The following is a 24,192-nucleotide window of genomic DNA, read 5'->3' as shown; positions in this document are numbered from 1 at the left end:
CTTTATTTCCATGAAAAACAGTGAAGTCGATTAGAGCTCTGTTGGACAGGCTAAATACACACAGAGTATATTTAAGACAGGAGGCTGAAGGAGGGAGGAAATGATGTTGAGAGCCTGCTTTGTTTTCTACACACACACACACACACACCTTACCCTGATCCAATTGTTTGCGATCATCACTACATGCACTGACTAGTAATGTGCCTGAGGGGAACAGCAGGAACTGAGCTGCTCCTTTTCTCCTACTCCTGAACACAGGGGTCACCCCGTCTTGTGTGTTTTATTTATACACCACCATCTCCATCTCCTACTGTTGCACAACCACATTTCACTGTAGTGTGTCGGTGCTGGCACGAAGAAGAACAGAATACCTGGAACCTCAGGCAGCGTGGCTGTGGGCCTAGCCTCGGTCTGAACACATCCTGACAAGAGAATGTTTGACAGTAACTAAATACCGTCTTGTATTTATTAACCAAAGTAGAACGTGGCTACGCCTCCACCACGCTGGAGTCACCCAGTTATCAGTGTGTCTGCCTGGGTGTTGCCTTTGCTCTCGTATGGAGACAGCTCTGCGATGGGAAGTCTTTTGTTTTTCGCTCTGACCCTGGCGTTTCTATGGAGACGCTCCCTTCCTCCCTCCCTCCCTCCCTCTCTTCCTCTCTCTCACCCGCGCTCCCTGCGTGTGTTCTGAACACCTACCATTAAAGCCTCCCGGTTGAACACCGTCTAATCTCACAGGCCTGGTCGTCGTCTGATGTCCTCGCCGCAGCTAGCCTTCTATTTTTACGCGTGGAGGTCGGTCGTAAAGACGCGGCGTCTCCTGAGGAGAAGGAGGAGGAAAAGTCTCCTCCTGCAGCTGCTGTCCTTCAAGGATGCCACTTTGTCACATGCTGCGTCAATGTGCCTGGCATACCGAGTCAACCACATGGCAACGATTATTTACCTCATATATTACATATATATGTTATATATATATATATGTACATATATGCAAATGTGTATGTACATATATATAAATATGTTATATATATTACGCATATATTTATATTTTTATATATATACATATCTATATATCTATATATGTGTGTTTGTGTTACATATATTTTACATATATATGTGTATATATATACATATACATATATGTATGTTTATATATGTACATATGCAAATTTGTATGTACATATATATAAATATATATATGTGTTATATATTACACATATTTATATATGTGTATATATATACATATATGTATATATGTGTGTGTGTTATATACAGTATATTATACATATATGTATATATACATATATGTATATATGTATATATATATGTACATATATGACGAAAGCAGTCCGTTCCCAGATTAAAACCTGACGACTTTATCAGGTCCTTTGACTTCGGCCTGTAACTAGAATCCTATTGGACGGTTCACTTGTCACTCATTGACATCACATTCTTTAAACGCGTCTGTCAACCATCATGTTGTATTTTGCAATTTCCTCTAAATGAATTAGAAACCAAAACCGTCGACAACAAAAGTAAGTTGCTGGCAAAAAGAAAATAGGAATAAAAGACAAGAATATTGAAGGGGAGGGGGGAGGAGGGGGGGGGCAGGATCAACCACAACAGGCTGCCTGCTAGTTCAGGAATTTGACATATTGTATTGGTCAGACAGCCGAGAACCACGACCGTTCCACATGTTGATGTCAGCGCTCGTTAGGAAACCCTCTGATGTCTCAATTAACTTTGAATTCTTTGGATCCCACGCCCCAGAAATGTTCCTCGTGTTTCCAGAGATGGACTTGTCGTGTCAGTCGTGTCCCGTCAGTGCCACAGTCACTGAGAACTAACGGATCCTCTTCATTGATTTTTCATTGAGTGTTGAACCTCCCACCTGGTGGATAGTGGATGTATCAGTGGGATAGAGGTTGTTTATATTTTAATTGGACGAACCTTATGGGAAATACACACAATTTTAAATCAGATATATTTATATATGTACATTTAAATATATGCATATATATGTATATTTATGTATATATTTATATATATGTATAATATTTATACATATAGAAATAGATTTGGGTGTGTAGCTATAATAATTGATATCTAAACATTCTAAATATATAAATCTTAGTTTATAGTTTGGGGCAAAACTGTATATTTATTAGTACTTTATAACTAAAATAATATCGCGAAAAATGTTTTAACTAAAACATAATGAATTAACATTTCAGCTTTCAGCAAGTTGAAATATTAAAAGTTATGTATATATAAACATATATATTTACAGTATATGTAGCCTACATATATTATATATGTAAATGTATATTTACATATGTGTGTGTGGGGGGGCCAGGGTGGGGGGCATCTTTGTTAAAATATCTGAATTGAGCAACAAGACCTGCAGTGTGAACGTAGCCTCAGATTTTCTGGGAGATCAAGTATCGCTAATGGTACGAGAACCACAGGTTGAGAAACAGCGTTCTACTCCTCTACTGGGTCGATTCGCTGAAGGTTTATGATGCATAGAATTCTACATACTGTCATAATCATCAATCTAAATTCTTGAAGTGATCTGTAAACGGAGGTGACGTCACGGACATGTCATGTCCACTTAATTCCTGATCACGTGTCCAAGTGTCAGTACTTTCTGATTTATGACTTTATGATGACTTTTAAGAAATAGCACTTCCCCTTTAATGTGTGTGTGTGTGTGGAGGGAGGGACGCCACACACACACGGTCACCCAGACAGACCTCCCCCCCCCCTCCTCTCTCGTCTCCCCCTCTGGTGGTACCCAGCTCGGGGGATGGTGCGTAAAGGAATGCTGCATCTCTGTGGAGGACACGCGTCCCCCAGATGGAGCCCGGTGTTTTTTGAGAGTGTAGGGTTAAAGCTGGCTCTAGGGGGCGTGGTTTGAATCAATAATAACCGCCTCACGGTAGTTGAACTGTAAAAAGAATGAGAGACAGCGAGAGCTGAAGAGAGAGAGAGAGAGAGAGAGTCAGAGAGCCGAGTGACTGCGTGGACGCCGCCACTGTCCTGGAGGGAGAGGACGTTGGATGAGCGCGGAGGTGGAGAAGAAGAAGAAGAAGAGGAGGAAGAAAAAGGAGGAGGAGGAGAAGAAGAAACTCTGCGGCGACAGCCGGGGTGTTGGGGGAAAAGGTGCGCCTGAAATGAAGGTGTGATTTTCATTCCTGTCGCCGCGCCTTTAGAGGAAATTCCCACCAAACGACAGTCACTGACGGAGAGACGGCTCTGCGGAACAGGACGGGACCGTATGGCTTAGAGAAGCGGGACGTGTCGGTCGTGGAGTGGTGTGGAGTGGAGTCATCCAGTGGAACCCACAGCCTGGCTGCCTCCACGGGACTCACGCCGCCTTTACGTAACTCCTAATGCAGGTAGGTCACATTTAAAACTCCGTGTCTGTGGACGAACTGTCACGTGATCACGTGTCTGTTAATGTGGCTGTGGTCCACATTAACGGGTCCACTCTGAGCTGCTGCTGCTGCTGTTGATGATCACGCCTTATTTTTTCTTTTTTTTCTTGCGAGATTATTTCTTGCATCCGCGCAGCACAGGACGCGCATGCGCGCTGCGAAATAGCAGATTAACACAAATGACGGATAAAGACTACGTGAAAGGTTTTGATTTAGCAACTTCGAATGTCGCTCCGTTTCACTGACTGGACTCGACTTCTGGTTCATTTTATTTTAAATGTATAATTCGGCCTCACAGACAGATAATCCAGACCAGATGACATGACTCTAACAAGTCTTTTTTTTTTTTTTTGGTGAAATAAACCTGAATTTACTTCACATACGCGATGCTAACGGCTACACGGCTAAACCCAAACAGACGTTTTTTTCAGTCTTAAATCAACATATGTCGAAAGGTACCGTAAAGCCCCCATAATCTGCCCTCTTAATGCCCTCAAGCAGAGCACATCTACCCCCAGGAAGTGGAACACCCCCAGCAACAAGTGCAGAGAGTTTTAATGCCTATCACAGCAGTTTGTTCCCATTTTGTTTGTATAAATGTCAAAAGGTACATACATATATATATATATATATATATATAGGTATTTTATTTTGTAATTAATACTAGTCAGTGCAGTTAAATTTTCTTCTTTTTCTTTTTTTATTATCATTCTGTTTGTAATCACTGTGTTCATTTCCTCATTTCTGTCACTGTTTGTTTTGTTTTTTGTTTTGTTGCTGCAACATGTCAGTTTCCAAAGCATGGGTTGAAGCTAATCTAATCTAATCTAATCTAATCTGACCGAGAGTATGCAGGTGTAGGTGGTTTGTGTTTATCTTTTTCTGGTAGAAAGACAGTATGAATCATAGATTGTTTATACAAACTGGACACATTTATCTGTGACTCTCCGTAAGTGTTTTGTATGTAGTAAAGATAGAAAAAAAAAGATTAAATAAACTAAGAAAAAAATATGTAACAGTTTCAGAGCATTAAAACCTTCAGCAAAATATATATTTATATTATTATATATTTAGCTGCAATTAGGTCAAAACATTAGGTGGAAACAGTGACTTGACGTATTCTAAAGTTCAAATGTGGAAACAATGGCACAGGATGCATCACAGAACAGAGCTGAGAACAGCAGCGCGCAGTAACATTTTCCTGTAAATGTCACAGTTCACCACTGTTAAAAGAAACGGCGCCCCTTAGCAGAACGGAGCGGTCGCCGCAGTCTTAAAGGATAATTACATGCTTTTTTTGTTTTCTGTCATGTAGGTGACGCTGCCGAAGAGAGAGGCGGCAGTTTTTTTTACTCAACTCCACGGAATGATCTGTGGATGTGCGCTCCGTCGTCACCACTGAGCAACGTCAGCAATGGATGAGGGCCACATGCAGAGCAGAGGCTCCTTCACCGTGGAGGCCGATGTGATCCTCCACACCGTGAGCACCGACCTTGTCTCGACTCCCGACAAAGACGGGAATGTATGCCCGGGTTACGGGCAGAAATGTTTGCAGGATGAGAAGGACTTTGAGCCGCCCACTGTGTTTGAGAAGGAGTACCTGCTGGACGGACGACTGATGGGCAACAATCATGTCGATCATCCGAAAGGCAACGGTACTTGTGTGTCCGCGGCGGATGCTGATGATAAGCCAGGTCTCGATCTCCGTCCTCACGCTGATTCCACTGTGTCTAATCATACGTCAAGCACCCAGGAAACTTTTGCAAGTAAAATTCCTAACGGTGCCCGGTCTAAAGTCCGTTTCTGCACAGACGAGAACACCGACACACCTCCTTTTAGGTCCAACTCCCATGAAGAAACTGCAAATTCCCAGAATAAAGAAGAACCTGATTTGGTCATAGAAGTTGGCGGACAGGCCATCAGCGCACACAAGTCGGTCCTGGCAGAGAAGAGCGACTACTTTAAGGCACGGCTCTCTCGAGACATTCTGAAAGTGAAGGGAATGAGCTACAACACTCTGACGACGCTGATCGACTACGTTTACACCTCGCACATGAATGTAAGCAAGGACAACGTGGTGGACGTCATCACGGGAGCTAAGATCCTTCAGATCCCGTGCGCCGTCCAAGCTGCCATGGACTCCATGTCTGAACAAATCACCACAGAGAACTGCTACGAGATTCTGTCCATCGCCAAGAAGCAGCGACTGAGCGAACTGAAGGAAACGGCGTACGGGTTCATGAGCGACAACTTCCTCCAGGTCCTCAAAGACCCGGCTGCGTATGGTCGTCTGAACGGATCGGAGCGGGATCTGATCCTAAAGAAGAGGATGGAGGGGAAGAAGACCCTAATGGCCGCAGAAATCAACGACGTGTTTGATCGAGTCGGGAGTCGACCACCGAGTCGCTGCGGCAGTCGACCTCAGAGCCCGCTGTCAGAGGGGTCTTTGGAGGAGACCCACATGATTTACCTTTTTAATGAAACTGCAAATGACTGGAGACCTCTGACCTCTTTGCCTGAGGAAATAAACACTAAGGGCTGTGGGATCTGCACCATGTATAACTACCTGTTTGTGGCGGGGGGCATTAAGGGCTACGGGGACAAGGGTAAAGTTACAGACAAAGTCTTCTGTTACAACCCCATAACCAACCGCTGGTCCGAGATCAGACCTCTCAACCAGGCACGTGCTCAGCTAAAGCTCGTTTCGATGGACGGCTACTTGTACGCCATTGGAGGGGAGTGTTTGTTTTCGGTGGAGAAATACGACCCTCGAAAGGACCGCTGGACTGACATCGCCCCCTTGCCCAAGGGAGCCTTCGCCGTGGCCCACGAGGCTACGACCTGCAGCGGAGAGCTGTACGTGTCAGGGGGCTCCCTCTTCTACCGCCTCCTCAAATACGACCCCAAGAGGGACGAGTGGCAGGAGTGTCCCTACAACAACAGCAGGAAGAAGTCCAGCGACATGGTGGCCTTCAAGAGCTTCATCTACCGCTTCGACGTCAACCGCGAGCAAGGCATCAACGTCTTCAAGTACAACACCATCGTGAAAATGTGGCACGACTGCGCGTCACAGAGGCTCGGGAGCTACTTCCCGTTCAGGTGCGCGGTGCTAGGGAACTACATCTTCTGTGTGAACAAGTCCCAGACTCTTCAGTTTGTGGTGGAGGAGGAGAACGCCTACTTTGTGGAGGAGACGCTGAGGGTGCCGCTGGAGGCCAAGGGAGTTCTTTTACCTTTTGTTCTTATTTTGCCTGAAAAGCCTGAGAGAGTTACATAGTCTGTGTGTGTGTGTGCGTATGTGTGTGCGTGGGTGTGTTTGCGCAAACGGATTAGAACTACAACGATCGTGGGTGTGTCTGCGCAAACGGATTAGAACTACAACGATACATGTGCCGTAACCAGAGGTGCACCGATTGCAATTTTTGGTCGATTTTCCATTTTGTGGTGAGCGTGACTTGCGGATATCAATTTGATCAATTTTTGCTGATTTTCTTTCAATTAAAAATATTATTATTAATACTATTATACTTGAATTAAACCAAAAGTAAAGTGCTTTTCAGCACCAAAACGTTCTACTATGAAGATAACTACGAAAGATTTCCGATAAACTGCACTCAGTCGCAGGTTCTTTCTTCAGGTCAGTACCTTCCACAGTGAAGTGCTGGGTGACTGACAGGGGTGTTTCTAGATACCCCTGGGGGGGGGAGGGGGGGGCGCACAGGCAAGAGGGAGCACTGCAGTGTCTAAAGCAGTTCAGTCATTTTGTCATCAATAAATGGACCAATGGCAGACGTCTCTCGGGGCTCTTTCTAGCTCAGGGCCCCGGGCAATTGCCTTGGTTGTTGTGATGACCCTGAAAAGTGGTTCCTCTAAATATATATATATATATTACATATATATATATATATATATGTATATATGTATTAGTATATTATATATATATTTATATATAGCTACATTCTGGATAGTAAAGTACTTACATGCTAACGACACGTTAGCTCCTGAGATCCTGAGCGCCCCCTGCTGTTCGACAGCACAGGACGCATGCCCAAAATGATCGGCTGCAAAGCATGATACAAATGTACTGTTTTGCCTGTTCGACAGTCAGAAAACCGTCCGAGTCCGATCCCTGGCCGGTGCCATCGGTGCATCTCTGTTCGTAACAAATCTAAGATTAGCATATGACCGTACGTACACTAATTATATCAAATCTCTCTCTCTCTCTCTCTCTCTCTCTCCCTCGCTCTCTCTGTGCCTGCTTACAGTGGAATGTGTGCATCTGCATGACATTTTAACGCATCTACGATTTACGCCTTAAGGGAAAAAAGTTTTTTCAGTTATGAATGAGATTTTTTTTTTTAATTTGTCCTTGACTGTAGATAATGACGTGATGAAAGTGAAAGTTTATTATTTTATCCATTGTTTTTACTTCTTTTTGGTACGATTTTATAGTGACAGCAGATACGATTTTAAGTGGTTAACTAGCTCAGTGATTCCCAACCACTGTGCCTTGGCACGTTAGTGTGTCACGAGAGATGATGATCGGAAATGTTCCGATAAACACAAATTTAATTTGTGTTTGTCTATGACGGAGCAATTAAATACTACTCCACTAGATGGCAGCAGATGGCTATAGAAACTTAAAAAAAACAACAGAGATCTTTGTGTATCTCTTTCTTCAATTCCTGCCAGTATACGAGCGTCGTTCATCGGAACAGGCCTATGTTTCAAACCGAGTAAGCAAATTGTAACTAGAAGGTTATTATGTTTCATGTTTGGTGATGCGTTGTGAGTTAACTATGTGCCGTGGCTCAGAGGACGTTGGGAAACACTGAACTAGCTAACCAGTGAGTTAGCCAGAAACAAAGAGCGTATCGGAAGTCTTATGTTGGGAAACACTGAACTAGCTAACCGGTGAGTTTGTTAAAAGAAACAAAGAGCGTATCGGAAGTCTTACTAAAAACGAATGGACGTGTTTTTCTATGGTGTGTTTCATGGACTGTGCGGTGCTGGTTCTATGCAAATGGAGCAGAATATATTGGTGGTTGTGCTGCTAGGTGTTCTATTTAATAGTAACTGTTGCTGGTTTGGACTGGAAGGACCACGATGTGACACAGTTTGGCATATGCTAATGCATTTTTTAACGATTCACTTGCACACTATGACCGATAATGGGACGCAACACAGATTATAATATTCTCAGCATCCTGACAGTACTATTAAATACTTCAATCTCTACAAGTACAGAGCTGCAGACAGCGCTTTTTTTGGAAATGACTGTCATTTTAGGTTTTAACAAAACCAGGACCTGAACTATTTATCATTTTAAAAAAGTTGGCTTTTTTTTTTTTGCTTGATGCAGTTGCTTGGACCTCAAGTACATTTTTAAAAAAAAGAAGACGTCCATATGTCCATATGTAAGACATACTTAGACGCCATCTTAGCACTTATTAGGATTTTCTCCCTCGACTTTCAGTCGATATTCCAGTTTCGTAAAAATCATCGAGAAAAAGATGTGGAAACTAAATGGTCACGCAGAGGCCACGAAAGATTAAAACATTTAAAATGTGTTTGTTTTATCAATTTGATCTCAAAGATCTGAAGGTGATGCTCAAAATAGGGGGCAAAAGTTAATGGCGTTTATGCTACTTATGACCATGGGTTTTCTTCAACTGACTGTTTGGTCACTGCCGTAGTACGGTTACCTGTCTGGTACTCACAATATTAGGCACAGTTTTGTGAGTTTTTTGTACATTTGTGACGTCACTAAAAAAAGGCTCTTAAGGAAAGGGAAAATGATCTAAAGGGAAGAAAATACAAACAAAAAACAAAAAAAAAACGTATTGTATTGTGTCCCTGCTCGGACCATCGGTCTTTGTCCTGGTCTTTGTCCTGGTCTGTCCCGTTACAATATGCACCAGACGTTAGGACTGATTACAGAAAAAATGTTTGAAAAAAAAAAACAAACCAGAATGTATTTGTATTGACCAAAATGACGTACATGTATGAGCAAATTTAGCTAAAGATTTGACAAATAGCGAAAAAAGTCTAGGGTCCTAAAATTTGCCACGGGGGGGCCGGGTCAGGAGCAGATAGATGGAGCAGTATGAAAAATTACATGTAAAAGACATGCTAGAGGCTAAAATGCTAAAATGCTTTTTAGACTCTTCTACGCCATCTGTTGGGGAAATACAGCATGCTTTTGAGACTATTCTACGCCATCTGTTGGGGAAATACAGGCATCGCAGGGAAAAGGCAGATCGTATAATTTGGCGGACTGGATTAAAAAAAGCAAACGGGCCGCATCCGGTCCCCGGACCTTAGTTTGCCCACGCCTGGTCTAGAGGAAACAAGGACAAAAGTTATGTCCTGTTTAGGAGGGAAGGAAGTAAAGTCCTAGAAGACGAGGCAGAGGGGAAAAAAAAGCACAACTGACGACTGAGACAGTGCCTGAGTTCGACTGTAACACTTTTAGCATTTAGCACATTTGCCAAAGATCAACGCTAATTCTGAGGCTGTTGTGAACATTTCAGACGTAAAGCACATGTAACATGTCGTCAAACCTTTTTGTATCGTACGTTTCCTAACAAATAAAAGCACACGCTCGAGAACGCAGAACAGTTCGGTTCAACGTTGGGCGTCTCATTTGCTGCTAATCGATATTTTGAGTAGTGAAAAACACAAACGCCTGTTTATCTACAACCAGTGAAGCCAATTCACTCTAGGGTCAGGGAGTTCAAACTCAAACCAGCAGGGGGCAACTGCTACAACCGTTACGTCCTTGGAGGGCCACGTTAGGATATTAAAGAAAAATAAATTTTCTTTGTTTCAAATACTCAACTGTACTACTTTTACCTCAAGGGCAAAAATATTGTCATCAAAGAACGTGCCATATGTGAGGGGTTCACGGGCCTGAAGTGGCCCCCAGGCCAGGGGTTTAAATCCACTGCTTTAGGTCTATGATCAAACTTCAAGCGCTTGAGCTCCTGTACTGCACCCTACAGGCTTCCAGCAGTCGCTGCTTCTGTTTCCATGGCACTCATTAGCCACATGCTAACATGCTATTAGTGTTTGCTTTATGACAATTTAGCTTTGTTTGCAGCTGCAGTAACACAGGCCTGCTGTTGTATGATCTTTAATAATTAAATGTTGAATAAACTGCTTTAGTAATATTTACAGGTGTGCGTATGGAACTCAGGCGATGTGGACGTTTTGGTGTTTTTGGCTGGCGTCTGTATTTCTTTATTATTTTTTGAAATAGTTTTGGATCTGATCAAACACAGATGCTTCCTGTTCTGGGCATGTGCAGTGGGCTAACCAATAAGCTGTTGGATGATGTGTATCTGTCAGAAACAATAAAATATTTTGTGTCTGAAGATTTTGTTAATCTCCTTGATGTGCAGTACTACAGTATGGCTACGGCTGACTAACACTTGGAACGGACCTGCCATCTAGTGGCCAATGACTGTAACATACCGAAATGTATGCATTTGTAAAACAGATTTTAAACAGTTTTAAAAATGGAATAATGACGATCTGTTTACCTGGTAAGATAGATATAATTGGTTTTAAAAAATGAATAATGACGATCTGTTTACCTGGTAAGTTATAATTGATGACGTCATATTCAGTTTTATAAGTTCATATGGGAAGAACATGGGTAAAAAACACAACTCCCTCATGTTGACAAATGTCACTGAACAGATAAAATTACAAATCAGTGATTTTTTTTTTTACCTCATAATTCAAAAATTAATAGTGCCCTCCAGGGGGCGGGGCAGAGCCCCACTTTGGGACCAGTGATCACCCTAACATGCAGCCGTAGATTTTATCGGTGGTTTTATTACAGCAACAAATCTTCGTCCGAAACGTGTCCGCCGTCACCTCGCTCGCTGTGAACGAGTGTCTCCTTCTTCAACACCTCCGCACTGGACTTGCTGATGAAACGTCCAACGTTGGTGGACGGTAGCAGCTGACGAAGCTCCCGCAGCTTAACGACAGCCTGGGTGGAGGAGAGGTACGGGGGGGGTTAAAGATCGCAGGAAGGTCAGAGTTCTCAAAAAAACCAAAAAACCCAGAGACTTAAATTAGTGAGACGCCGTGACAGTCACCAAATGAATGTTTCCTTTTTGACAGTGATGGTCCACCAGGAAACCATAAATGTCCCCCAGTCTGACGGCGTGGTCCACGTCCGGCTCCTGCAGCAGGGCCTCGCAAATCTGCACGGCAAACCCAGGGTTCTCCTCGCACAATCTGCAGAACAGAGAGAAGGTGGAACGTTGACGCTGAGCTACAGCTGGAAAACACATCTGGAGAAGAAGTATGTGGGGTTTTTTTTTCTTTTTTTCTACCTTCGTGCACGGACGTATTTCTTTATCAGGACGACCTTGTGCTTCAGACGAGTCAATCTGGGATCGTCCCGTTCAGACGACGGGTCCTGGCCTTTGGTGAGACACTTGGCTGCTTCGGTCAAAATGTTCATCGCATCTTCATAACGTTGATACTCGTCAATATTTACCTTGATTAAAAAAAAAATTCAAATCAGTATTTGATGTAGATTTTAAAACCCCACCGTTGGATATTTGAAAATTCAGTTTTATTCGATTCTCTACCTGAGCCCAGGCTTCGTAGAAGTCGGCCAGAAGATCCTGGGCTTTGGCCGAAGTGTAAAAATGTATAATCGTCTTCAGGACTTCTGGATCGTTCTGCCAGTCCAGAGAGCGGAGGAAGTCGGCGGCCATGAGAAAAAGCTCTTTTTGACGACAAAAGTTGGCGAAGAATATGATTTTCTCTGTGTCTCCAGATTTCAGGAGAGACTTCATGGCCTGGTTTAAAAAAAGAAATGGAAAAAAACAAACAACGTCGTCAGAGGAGGAAGAAGATCGACCTCATCCTTGAGAGACAGACGGGTGGATGGATGGATGGATGGTTGGATGGATAGATGGATGGTTGGATAGATGGATGGATGGATGGATGAATGGATGGATGTTAGATAGATGATGGATGATGGATGGATGGATGGATGGATGGTTGGTTGGATGGATGGATGGATGGATGGATAGACAGATGGATGGATGGATGGTTGGATGGATAGATGGATGGATGGATGGATGGATGGATGGTTGGTTGGATGGATGGATGGATGGATGGATAGATGGATGAATGGATGGATGGATGGCTAGATGGATGGATGGATGGATGGATGGATGGATGGATAGACAGATGGATGGATGGATGGTTGGATGGATGGATGGTTGGATGGATAGATGGATGGATGGATGGATGGATGGATGGATGGATGGATAGATGGATGGATGGATGGATGAATGGATGGATGTTAGATAGATGATGGATGATGGATGGATGGATGGATGGATGGATAGACAGATGGATGGATGGATGGTTGGATGGATAGATGGATGGATGGATGGATGGATGGATGGATAGATGGATGAATGGATGGATAGATGAATGGATGGATGGATGGATGGTTGGATGGATAGATGGATGGTTGGATAGATGGATGGATGGATAGATGAATGGATGGTCGGATGGATGGATGGATGGATGAATGGATGGATGTTAGATAGATGATGGATGATGGATGGATGGATGGATGGATGGATGGTTGGATGGATGGATAGATGAATGGATGGTTGGATGGATGGATGGGTGGACGGACGGATGGATGGATAGAATTAGCAATTGAACACTATAGAATAATCACTGTATATAGAGGCAGTATTGACAGTGTGGAGTGAACAGTTCAGTTGGTTGGACAGTAGGGGTCGCAGTGAATAGTGTGTATACACCACGTAAACCTGTGTAACGTGACTACAAATCAAGACCAGTAACAGAGTCCCTGCCGTCGTGGCACTTCCAGAAACGTTACCTTCAGCCTGTTGCCCGCCTGCACGTATTTCTTGGAGGCCAGGCTGTAGTTGCCCTGGTGCCTGCAGCAGTCTCCTAACCTCTGCAGCACCGTCCTGCGCTCCTCCTCGGGCAGATCCTTGGACTCCAGTGTCATCCTCTCCGCCAGCTCCTCCGTGATGACCACGTCCCTGACCACACACAACTCCAGGGCCTGTTGGTACTGGACACAGGCGGGAAGGAACGAGCGTCACTTCAGGGAAGGAACCGAGTCGTTTTCTTATGTGTACTTTTAAAGTACACATTAACTTACTTTTACTTGTTTTTTGTTTGACTCACATCCGTAATTGAGTTAAAAATAAAAAAAAGATCAATCAAGAAAGGATAAAAATCGCGTTCTGGACAAGATTCTCAAGTTTCCGATGGTACCTGAACGCACCTTGTGCAAGAGCGGCAACAGAGTCCGACGTGATTTCTTCTTCTACGGCTTATTCGTGAAGCTAAAATCATTTAGGTTTCTTAAAAAACTAGCAAAGTAACTTTTACTTCGAGTACATTTTAAAGTACCTACATTTACCTTTAGACTTGTAGTTTTAATTGTACTTATATTTTGGTATTTTTTCCACCTCCGGTACTCGGACACGCGCATGACCGGTAAAGAGACCGCACCGTGTATGAAGTAGTACTGTAGTAGTGAGTAGTCCAGTACTCTTACCTTCTTGGCAGTTACCAGTAATTCCACTGCCTTGTCGTACTGCGAATGCGTGTTGAAGAAGTCGGAGCAGCGCGCCAGCAGGGCGGGGTCTGCGTTCTTGCTCAAGTTCTCCACGATTGACTCAAGTGCGGAGAACTGTTCCGTGGCAAAGGCTAGCTCCAGAGCTTTGGACACACGGCCAGCCTGTAAGGTATAAAAAAAAAAAAATTAAAGTAGGAACTCTTCTGTTCTGTCTTGTATAGTTAATAATACAACACCGCCCCCCTATGGTGGGATCAAGCAACAACAATCCTTTTGTTGATGACCAATGGTTCTCAAAGTAGAGGGCAGGGCCCACTTGTAGACAAAGAACTACAAAGTACTGCAGGGATGTTACAGTAGATCAAATTAATTAAAATTTTAAGTATTGCAATGATGTTGCAGTAGATCAAATTAATTAAAATTTTAAATTTAACATTAATTTAATTTAATATTTTATGTTAATGGTGGAATCATTTTATTACAAATGTGATTCCGATTTTTAAGATTTTTAAAATCAAATTTTCGGAACAATAGCTGTGAAAGTGTCCATATTGTGGGACGGGAGGGTCCAACAATATTCACATCTACAGAAGGGGGCGCTGCAGAAACAGCTGCTGTTATCAAACCTTGTGGTAAAGGTCGACGGCTCGGTCCATGTGGGTGCCTCGCTCCTCGTAGTAACACGCGGCCTCCATCATGTCCTCGGGGTTACTGAGCAGAGCCATGTTCATCAGCTGGTCGTCCAGACCGTTGTCCTGCTAGGACCAGAGGTCAAAGTTCAATCATGGACAAAACATCTACTTTGAAAAAAAAAAAAAAACCTAGGAAGCAGACTGTAGGTGGAAGTTCGCCACTAGAGGGCGACATTGATAGCCGTATGCAGAATTCTTATTCCATGCTAGGCCTTTTTTATAGAGTTTTTATTGATACTCGGTGGTAAAAGTACTTCACCTTACAAAGTCTGATGGCGTTGTTGTAGGCCTGGGCGCGGATGTAGAAGTGCACCGCCTGTTTGACCTCGTTATGACGCTCGTAGTGTCTGGCCAGGTAGTACGACGCTGCTCTGTCACCCGAGGCGTGGGCGATCTCAAACGCCTGAAAGAAAAAAAAAGATGAATCCGTACACTTTATCATTTCAGGTGTTAATCATTTTCACTGTCACAGGTGGCGCTAGAGCTAAAACCAAGGTACAGGTACACACTACACCCTGGACACAAAATAAAGTTATTTTTCACTCTGTTGAACCCAGCAGACAGAAGTAGTAAAAAACACTAACACACACTACCACCAGGTGGCGCTGTGAAACCTACTTACTGATAGAATTTTTACTTGTACTTTTCCATGCCCCTCCTGCCCCCGTCACCTCGACAAAAATCTCGACAAATTACATTTCAATTTTTTTGAACTAACATCAAGTTACGTCAATAATTAGCATCAAATAATACGTTCAAAAAAGTTCAAAAAAAGTAAAAAGTTCAAAAAGAGGAAATAAAAGTTCCGTTTTGACATCATCACTAGAACCATGAAGATTTCCTCCCATCATGTCTCCGTGCTCAACCAGTGGGGCCCGCCCCATGCTTTGAGAAACACCAAATCAAAGTGTAATACAGAATTCAGTTGTTGATCAAAACGAGGTCCGCGTCTGGTTCTGGACGCCCACAGGACCAAAGGTGGTCAGAAATGTTTGCTGTGAAACACTCACTTTTTGGCTGCTGCCCATGAAGCAGTGGAGTCGCACCAAGGACAGATAATCCTGAGCACAGTCATAAAAATGTAGCGCTGAGTCCATCTCCGACTGGGTCTCCAGGTACTGAGCCCACCACTTAAAGATGTCCCTGGAACAAAAGTAAAGTAAAAATAAATATATTTATATCCATCCTTTTCATGGTGTGAAAAACGTGAAAAAAGTGACGTGGAGGAACAGAAATGACCGAGACACGGGAAAAACGAGATGTTTGTAAACCAACACCCAGGCTGTCTAAAACAGGTGTGTCAAACATACGGCCTGCGGGCCAAAACTTGCCCACCGGGATTTTCAATCCGGTCCGCTTGATGAATTTTGAAAATACAAAAATACACACGCGCTTCATGTTTGGTATTCTTTTGTAAAACATTTATATCCATCCTTCTCATGGTGTGAAAAACATGTGAAAAAAGTGACGTGGAGGAATAGAAATGACCGAGACATGGGAAAAAAGAGATGTTTGTAAACCAACACCCAAGCTGTTTAAAACAGATGTGTCAAACATACGGCCCGCGGGCCAAAACTTGCCCACCGAGATTTTCAATCCGGTCCGCTTGATGGATTTTGAAAATACAAAAATACACACGTGCTTCATGTTTGGTATTCTTTTGTAAAATTATATTTTGTTAAAAGAGAGAGATTTGCATGAAAACAAAGGGGAAAAACATGGACTTATTGTTATTTATAGGTAACTATGCTATGATTGTACCAGTCTGGCCCACTTGACATCTAATTAGGTTGTATGTGGGCCATGAACCCAAATGACCCACTTGTCCTTCTTCTTGTTAACGTAGACCTCCAGAGCAGAAAGGTCGTCCTGGAGCATCCGAGGAACTTCAGTCCTGTGAGTGTCCGACTTTTCAAAACTGCAACAACAACAACAAAAACAAAACACGTCATGGTCTGTCATCACACACACACCTCAACCAGAGAGTGACTCACTAGTCAATGGCCTGGGGCGTGTCCCCTGTGGACTCCAGGTATTTGGCATATCTGTAGTAGGTGTTCTTCACATTAATGTGATCGTGGCCCTCGGCTGTCTCCAGGGCCTCCTGCCACCGGCCTGAAGCCTGGTAGAAGATGTTCAGAAGGTCAAAGCGGTGACAGCTCCTGTACAAGGTCTGAGCCTCTTCCTGTTGAAAAAAAAAATGGTCTGAAATGTTAGAAAAGATGGACGACAAATACTGATTCAATACATATATAAAAGAGAGGGCAAATGTCATAATTTTTCAAATTAAAAGACCGATCAGGGTAACCCTAAATTTAAAAAAAAATAAAAAATTGCCTATGCCACAGTGCTAGGCAACTAAATTAAATACTGTTCCACTAGGTGGCAGCACATGACCATGTGTTGATCTGTTGAAGAAGATCTTTGAGTGTGTCTTTCTTCAATACCTGAGAGTATATCAGTCCCGTGTTCAACTAAACAGGCCCAGGTTTCAGACCGAGCACATCAGTATTTACTCTGAGTAAATAAAAACTACAAGATCATAGTATTACTGTACTTTTCATATACTTTTTTTGATTTTTTTTTTTTTTGGTGGTGATTTCTCCAACGTAACATATTTGCACACTGTATATACAGTGGGATACATTGTAGTACTATAAAGTAATACCTCTCACATCTTACCAGCATGCCAAGGTGAGTGGCCAACATCGCCACCTGTGCTTGTAGTTCCGGCTCAGCCTCGACTTCCCTCAGGGCTTTTAACGCCCTGGCATTGCCCAGTCTTGCAAGACATACGCGGGCTATGTCCAGACGCAGGTTCTTCACGCACAGCTGGGCCATGTGTTCCCACTCTGCCTTTCTATGGAGTAAAAAAAAATTTTTAAAAATCTTTGCAATAGCGCCCTCTATGTGGTGCTCTGATTTTAAATGTATTTGTCAGAGTCTCTCTGTGCCTTCCTTCCTTCCTTCCTTCCTTAAAGAACTGATATGAAATGGGTTTTTTTTATTAAAGTAAATGAACGAAATGAAGTCGTCTCCATGACAACGGTGGACAGAGTGAGCTCACCTGTCATTGGACGAACTGCTTCCCTGTCTCTTCAGTTCTTCAAATCTGAGCTGGAATTCATTCGCTTCAGAATCCATTGCCATAAGGATTTTAAAAAAATATTACTGTAGTAATTTTTTAAGAAAAAAAAAAGTTATTATTTAGAACACTTCAGGTTCAGTTGGTGTCGAGACTAAAAAGGGGAAAAACTGAAGTGTCCTTTCCTAGTCTCCTAGTCTCCTACACACGATCAAGTTGTGATTATGTTTTAACACAATGGTGAGATTTGGATTCAATCCTATGGTGACATGGGGTTTTTATAATTCCTTCTACTGAGATAAAAGGCTTCAAAGCAGCATTTAACCCAGCAGTTGATTATCTGTTGTTTGATAGGAGGGATGTTTAAGTCCCTTCCTTCATTCCTTCATTCCTTCCTTCATTCTTTCTTTCTTTCATTCCTTCTTTCCTTGTTTCCGTCCTTCCTTCTTTCCTTGCACTCTTCCATCCTTCCTTCATTCTTTCCCTCCTTCCTTCATTCTTTCTTTCCTTCTTTCCTTCTTTCCTTCCACTCTTCCATCCTTCCTTCATTCCTTCCTTCAATTCTTCCTCACTTCTTTTTTCCTTCCTTCCTTCCATCCATCCTTCCTTCCTTTCTTCCTCCCTATCTCCCTTCCTCCCTTTCTTCCTTCCTTCCATCCATCCTTCCTTCCTTTCCTCATTCCTTCCTTTCTTCCTCCCTTTCTCCCTTCCTACCTACAGTTCTTCCTTCTTTCCTTCCTTCCATTCTTCCTTCCATCCTTCCTTCCACCCATCCTTCCTTCATTCTTTCCTTCATTCCTTCCTTCCACCCTTCCTTCCTTCCACCCGTCCTTCCTTCCTTCCACCCTTCCTTCCACCCTTCCACCCTTCCTTCCTTCCACCCGTCCTTCCTTCCTTCCACCCTTCCTTCCACCCTTCCACCCTTCCTTCCTTCCACCCGTCCTTCCTTCCTTCCACCCTTCCTTCCACCCTTCCACCCTTCCTTCCTTCCATTCTTCCTTCCATCCTTCCTTCCTTCCTACCATCCTTCCTTCCTTCCACCCCTCCTTCCTTCCTTTCCTCCTTCCTTCCTTCCTTTCTTCCTTCCTTTCTCCCTTCCTACCTACAGTTCTTCCTTCTTTCCTTCCTTCCATTCTTCCTTCCATCCTTCTTTCCTTCTTCCTACCATTCTTCTTTCCTACCATTCTTCCTTCCATCCTTCTTTCCTCCTTCCTACCATTCTTCTTTCCTACCATTCTTCCTTCCATCCTCCTTTCCTCCTTCCTACCATTCTTCTTTCCTTCTTCCTCTCTACCATTCTTACTTCCATCCTTCTTTCCTTCTTCCTTCCTACCATTCTTCCTTCCATCCTTCCTTCCTTCCACCCATCCTTCCTTCATTCTTTCCTTCATTCCTTCCTTCCACCCTTCCTTCCTTCCATTCTTCCTTCCATCCTTCTTTCCTCCTTCCTACCATTCTTCTTTCCTTCTTCCTCTCTACCATTCTTACTTCCATCCTTCCTTCCTTCCACCCATCCTTCCTTCCTTTCCTCATTCCTTCCTTTCTACCTACCGTTCTTCCTTATTTCCTTCCTTCCATCCTTACCTCTTTCCTTCCTTCTTTCTATGCATCCTTATTTCCTTCCTTCCATTCTTCCTTCCATCCTTCTTTCCTTCTTCCTACCATTCTTCTTTCCTACCATTCTTCCTTCCATCCTTCCTTCCACCCATCCTTCCTTCCTTTCCTCATTCCTTCCTTTCTACCTACCGTTCTTCCTTATTTCCTTCCTTCCATCCTTACCTCTTTCCTTCCTTCTTTCTATGCATCCTTATTTCCTTCCTTCCATTCTTACTTCCATCCTTCTTTCCTCCTTCCTTCCACCCATCCTTCCTTTCCTCATTCCTTCCTCCCTTTCTTCCTACCTACCATTCTTCCTTCTTTCCTTCCTTCCATCCTACCATTCTTACTTCCATCCTTCCATCCTCCCTACCATTCTTACTTCCATCATTCTTTCCTCCCTATCCTTCCCACCATTATTTTTTTGGAGAAGTTATTGTGTCAAAAACAGTTCTGCTCAGTTTCCACCCGGTCTCGAACCTGGAACCTTTGGCGTGTTAGGCGAACGAGTTAACCCCTACACTACGGAAGCTGCTGAAACCCCTCTTTAAGAACTGAACTATAGCTCTTTAAACACTGTCCCCCAGCTGCCACGTTACACTTTAACACCTGTAGATGGCAGCAACTCATCAAACGGCATGTTCGACCACTGACACTGAGAGCGAAAGAAGAGGAGTTTTTCATGGTGAGATTTTATTTGCTTTTTTTTGTTTGTTTTGTCTTCTTCTGTTTCGATGACTCGATGCCACGTGACGCCACAGCACCTGCAGTACAACAGCTGCTCCGTCAAAGAGTGGGAAAAAGACGAGTTCTTTCAGGTCAGGACTGTTCAAGTGCCGCGGAGCCAGAAGGAGAAGCAGGTGTTGTTTTTTTAGTTAGTTTAACAGAATAGAAGCGAGTTACTTTAAACTAACAAATAAAACATTAAATCCAAGGTATATTTACCTAAATGTTGTTCAAAATAAGCTACTGTTTAGTCTGTTTTCTGGTGTGTATTGCTGTTAAGGTCCTGCACTTCCTGAAAATTCCGTCGTGATGCATCATGGTGCCATTAATCTCCCAGAATGTTTATGTCACTTTTTTTGGAGTGATACGTCATCAATTTTAAGCAGAACTCAATTTATTTATGACAAATTAGCTAAAGTTGTTAAGTCCAAACAATAACAGACATAGATTAAAGGCTCAGTTAGTTTACCGAACTGCATATTTTTAATTTTAAATACATGTAAAAAATCTGCTGTGTTCGGACGCTGACGTGACTAATTCCGCTCTTTCAACGCTGGAGGGCAGTATGACTTTACCGTGGAAATGGCTTCGCCATGGCTGTTCACCTCATTTGAGTTTTGTCTGCAGTAAATAGAGAGATTGGGTTCGAAAAATAAAAATAAACCAGCAGTTAAAATTATCTGATCTTAAATGTCCATCAGAATATATGATTTTTTTGTTTTAATAATAATAATAATAATCAAGTTAGTTGTCTTTGTTTAAACTTTTCAATTATAATATAGTGATGGTTCTTAATAACAACAGTTGACATCGTGTTCCATTGTTTGTTTCCTACAATTTTAGGCTTTAATTAAAAATACAACAGGAAGAAAAAAGATTTCAGTCCAGAAGTGTTGACTGTTCTCATATGTCACCCAGACTGGAGCAGGTCAACACTGAAAAAGAAGAAAGTTTCTCTAATTGCCCATTTCTGGTTGTCACAACAATTCACTCAGTCACCATAAAACCAGACTCCACTTCCCTCTGCCTGTGACGGAGCTCGGATGATTGACGGCTTCTGACAGATGTGTGGGATGTTGTGTTCGCCCAAGAATTCCACTTACCTTTTCTCCCCGTTGCCCACCCTGCTGAGACGAGGATGAGACAAGGATATGAGAATTTCCCGCTTTGTTACAAATGAAACAACAAGAACTACAGTTGTGTTGAATGAGAAGCTGCTATGATCGTGTTATTGTTATGTATTCTTTAGCAGTTAAAGATTCACTTCCTGGTCTGTTAGCTTAGCAGCCGTAGCATTGGCTTAGTGAAAAAAAAAAATTTGTTAGCTTGGCCTTTAAGGTCAGAGTAAAAAAATGTTTGGGCAGATTTTTTTAATTGGCAAATATTTGTACTGTTAGATTTATTAAGCTAATGTGAAATGCTACATGCTACTGTGGTAAAAAGAGCATTTTTACACATACATTTCTCAACTAGTTCAAATGTGCTACATCACCAATTAATAAAATGAATGCAAAGGCTCATGGGTGTTTGAACATCTGTTTCTCTCATTGGCCTCTAGAGTGCTAATATGCTAGTTCCTCCCTCATCATGTTTATTTTTTTATCATTGCCGACGTAATGCTAATAATTCATGTTCAATGTCAATGCATAAATATGTAAATGTTTATCAATATTTTTTAAGATATTCAAAAATGTTTCTACAGATTTTTTAAATGACAAATGTTTGTACTGTTAGTCAATAACATTAAGCTAAAGTTAAATGCTACATTATATACTGTAGCTACATCATCTTTATTTCTTTGTCGTTGCCAACATAATGCTAACAAGTAATGTTCATTGTGAGTGCGTAAATCTGTAAATATCCATATTTTCAGATAATTTAACTTTTAATATCTGAGCTTCATAATGATGATTGAAATTCTAAAAATAATGTGGACGACAATGGTGGAGAACTGAAGTACTGACAGTGTCTGTAGCTATTTGTGTTATTACGACAAACTGAAGTACAGGAGTGTACTGCTGTTGATTGGACAAAATGAAAAACTTCTTATGAAAAACTTTTAATGTCACAGAAATGGTTTCCTGTGATTCAGTCTGGGACGATATCTAACTTTAAAAAAAATTACATAACTTTCGAATGTGGGAATTGACGTTCGAACTTGTGTGTCTTCCGCAACGACTCAAATCAACGTTGAGCATAGTTTCCAAGATGGCGGTCAGCAGCGCAGCAGCAGAGCTGGAAATCACAGTCCCCTCCAAAACCTTAAAAGCATCGCGGGGGAACGTGTTCGGATTTCCATTAAAAACGGGGAAAATGACAACAAGAGAAACCACCATTAGCAAGTTATCTAATAAAGTACCACTCGACTACGAGTAACCTGAGCACAACCTCTACATCCAACTTGTTACCCGGCGTACGACTCAAATCAACGTTGAGCATAGTTTCCAAGATGGCGGTCAGCAGCGCAGCAGCAGGGCTGGAAATCACAGTCCCCTCCAAAACCTCTAAAGCGTCGCGGGGGAACGTGTTCGGATTTCCATTAAAAACGGGGAAAATGAAAACAAGAGAAACCGCCATTAGCAAGTTATTTAATAAAGTACCACTCGACTACGAGTAACCTGAGCACAACCTCTACATCCAACGCGTTATCCGGCGTACGCAGAACGGTTAGCAGAGGACGAAGAGCCTCAGGTAAACCAACCCTACGCCCCCACCCCCCCTCATATCGAGCAACTAGCTGCTCGTCAGGACACGGAAACTATATCCACCTCATATCGAGCAACTCGCTGCTCGTCAGGACACGGAAACTATATAATAATTATATAACACAATTATATCGATTCAATTTCCCTTCATGCAATTTTATATTGAGTTGAGCAAATGTTACATAACAGCTTTGGGACGTGGGACGTAAGCGGATATCGGTGTGTCCACTAGGCGGCACTTCAACCAATATATAATATAATTCGAATATTTAAAATAAGGAGCATTACAAATTCGAATCTGAATCTACTGTAACTTGCGTGATTTTTTTTCTTGAATTAATCTTTTCAGTAATATCACAAAGGCTACTTCTAGGTAAGCTAAACTGTGTAACAACGGTTTATACTGTCGTCTTACAGCAAGCAAAGTCACTGTTTAATTATTCTACAACTCCATGTTTTGTAACCTTGGCATACAAAGATGAGCATGAAGCTAGTCCTAGCGTATATAGGGCAAATGTGGGTTTGGATTCTGAAAAGGTCAACAGTCATAAAACACCAATAACTTTCAACATTTTTTTTTTATTATTATTCCAGTGCCAGTGGACGTGTGCGGCGCGTAGACATCCGGATGTGATCATGGACCCTGATGGTTTTTCTGCAGCTGATGACGACCTTTGAAATTCAGGGTAAGCCTGTTTTTTTCTTGACTTAAAGTATTAGCATTTCCCCGCACGTTAGCATTTGTTGAAGCTGATTCGTGGCCCTTGTTTCAGTTAGGAAACCTGCATTAGGACCAGTGTGTGATCTGATATTTGTAGCTAAAGCAGCTAGCGCCGTGCTGCCAGGCTCATCACCTTTATTCACTGAAGACAAACTAAGTTAGCTTAGCTGCTTGAAGCCGGTAATGTGGGAGCCGGTTACCTGTGGCTAAATGTAGCTAACGACGAGGTTTCTCTCCAATCTCGCTGCTTTGTTGAGACATTATTGGTTCAGAGTTGATAAAGCAGCGTCAACTGATCTCACATCTTGAAAAGGATGGAGATAAAAATTGAAGCTAACTCACAGCGCCTCTGTGATAAGCTGCTGGTGTGTTTTTGTCCTCTGCTGTGAAATCGCTCTGAGCTACTGTTTTTTTTTTTTTTACATAAAGCTTAAAAAAAAGTGACATTTTGTTTTAATATGCAGTTGATTGTGTGTGACTGTGTTCTCAAACAGCCGACCTGCACAGCCTCACAGAGGAACAGTGACAGCATAAAGGGCTAGAAATTAGAATCATGGCCTGGGGAGCAACATCAAGTAATGTGGGGTTTTTATTATTTTTTCCCCACCCCCAACCCCCCCC

At 42.6% G+C, this 24,192-nt stretch overlaps 2 protein-coding genes and 1 long non-coding RNA gene across 3 annotated transcripts; 2 read left to right on the top strand and 1 right to left on the bottom strand.

Moving 5' to 3' along the window:
• Window positions 1–2,782: 2,782 nt before the first annotated feature.
• Window positions 2,783–6,780, top strand: kbtbd11 (kelch repeat and BTB (POZ) domain containing 11). The gene is made up of 2 exons (XM_008318899.3): window positions 2,783–3,401; window positions 4,756–6,780. The coding sequence occupies exon 2, from the start codon at window positions 4,855–4,857 to the stop codon at window positions 6,715–6,717; it is 1,863 nt and encodes a 620-aa protein (XP_008317121.1). The 5' UTR covers window positions 2,783–3,401; window positions 4,756–4,854; the 3' UTR covers window positions 6,718–6,780.
• A 4,484-nt stretch (window positions 6,781–11,264) lies between these two features.
• LOC103385830 (intraflagellar transport protein 140 homolog) lies at window positions 11,265–18,220 on the bottom strand. Its single transcript, XM_008319867.3, has 13 exons — window positions 17,806–18,220; window positions 17,421–17,598; window positions 16,733–16,923; window positions 16,561–16,656; window positions 15,749–15,881; window positions 14,998–15,141; window positions 14,673–14,801; window positions 14,026–14,208; window positions 13,333–13,533; window positions 12,053–12,265; window positions 11,792–11,958; window positions 11,552–11,693; window positions 11,265–11,442 (listed from the first exon to the last, which is right to left on the bottom strand). Exons 1-13 carry the CDS (start codon window positions 17,886–17,888, stop codon window positions 11,284–11,286), a joined length of 2,019 nt encoding a protein of 672 aa, XP_008318089.2. The 5' UTR covers window positions 17,889–18,220; the 3' UTR covers window positions 11,265–11,283.
• A 1,891-nt stretch (window positions 18,221–20,111) lies between these two features.
• LOC103385176 (uncharacterized) lies at window positions 20,112–21,450 on the top strand. The gene is made up of 2 exons (XR_001760098.2): window positions 20,112–20,279; window positions 20,989–21,450. It is a non-coding gene; the product is annotated as an uncharacterized LOC103385176 (long non-coding RNA).
• Window positions 21,451–24,192: the final 2,742 nt, after the last annotated feature.

Source organism: Cynoglossus semilaevis, chromosome 1, assembly GCF_000523025.1.
Source record: "Cynoglossus semilaevis isolate Cse_v1.0 chromosome 1, Cse_v1.0, whole genome shotgun sequence".
In the NCBI taxonomy this organism is placed as follows: domain Eukaryota; kingdom Metazoa; phylum Chordata; class Actinopteri; order Pleuronectiformes; family Cynoglossidae; genus Cynoglossus; species Cynoglossus semilaevis.
This window is presented reverse-complemented; position numbering and strand designations above follow the sequence as displayed.

What these genes read in the sequence shown, in the direction of transcription:
- kbtbd11 (XM_008318899.3), top strand. Translation starts at nt 4,855, where the DNA reads ATGGATGAGGGCCACATGCAGAGCAGAGGCTCCTTCACCGTGGAGGCC.
- LOC103385830 (XM_008319867.3), bottom strand. Translation starts at nt 17,888, where the DNA reads ATGGCAATGGATTCTGAAGCGAATGAATTCCAGCTCAGATTTGAAGAA. An exon ending in CCACTCACCTTGGCATGCTG is followed by an intron (nt 16,924 to 17,420) that starts GTAAGATGTGAG and finishes TTTTTTCAACAG; the next exon opens with GAAGAGGCTCAGACCTTGTA. An exon ending in CCGTCGACCTTTACCACAAG is followed by an intron (nt 14,209 to 14,672) that starts GTTTGATAACAG and finishes TATACCTTACAG; the next exon opens with GCTGGCCGTGTGTCCAAAGC.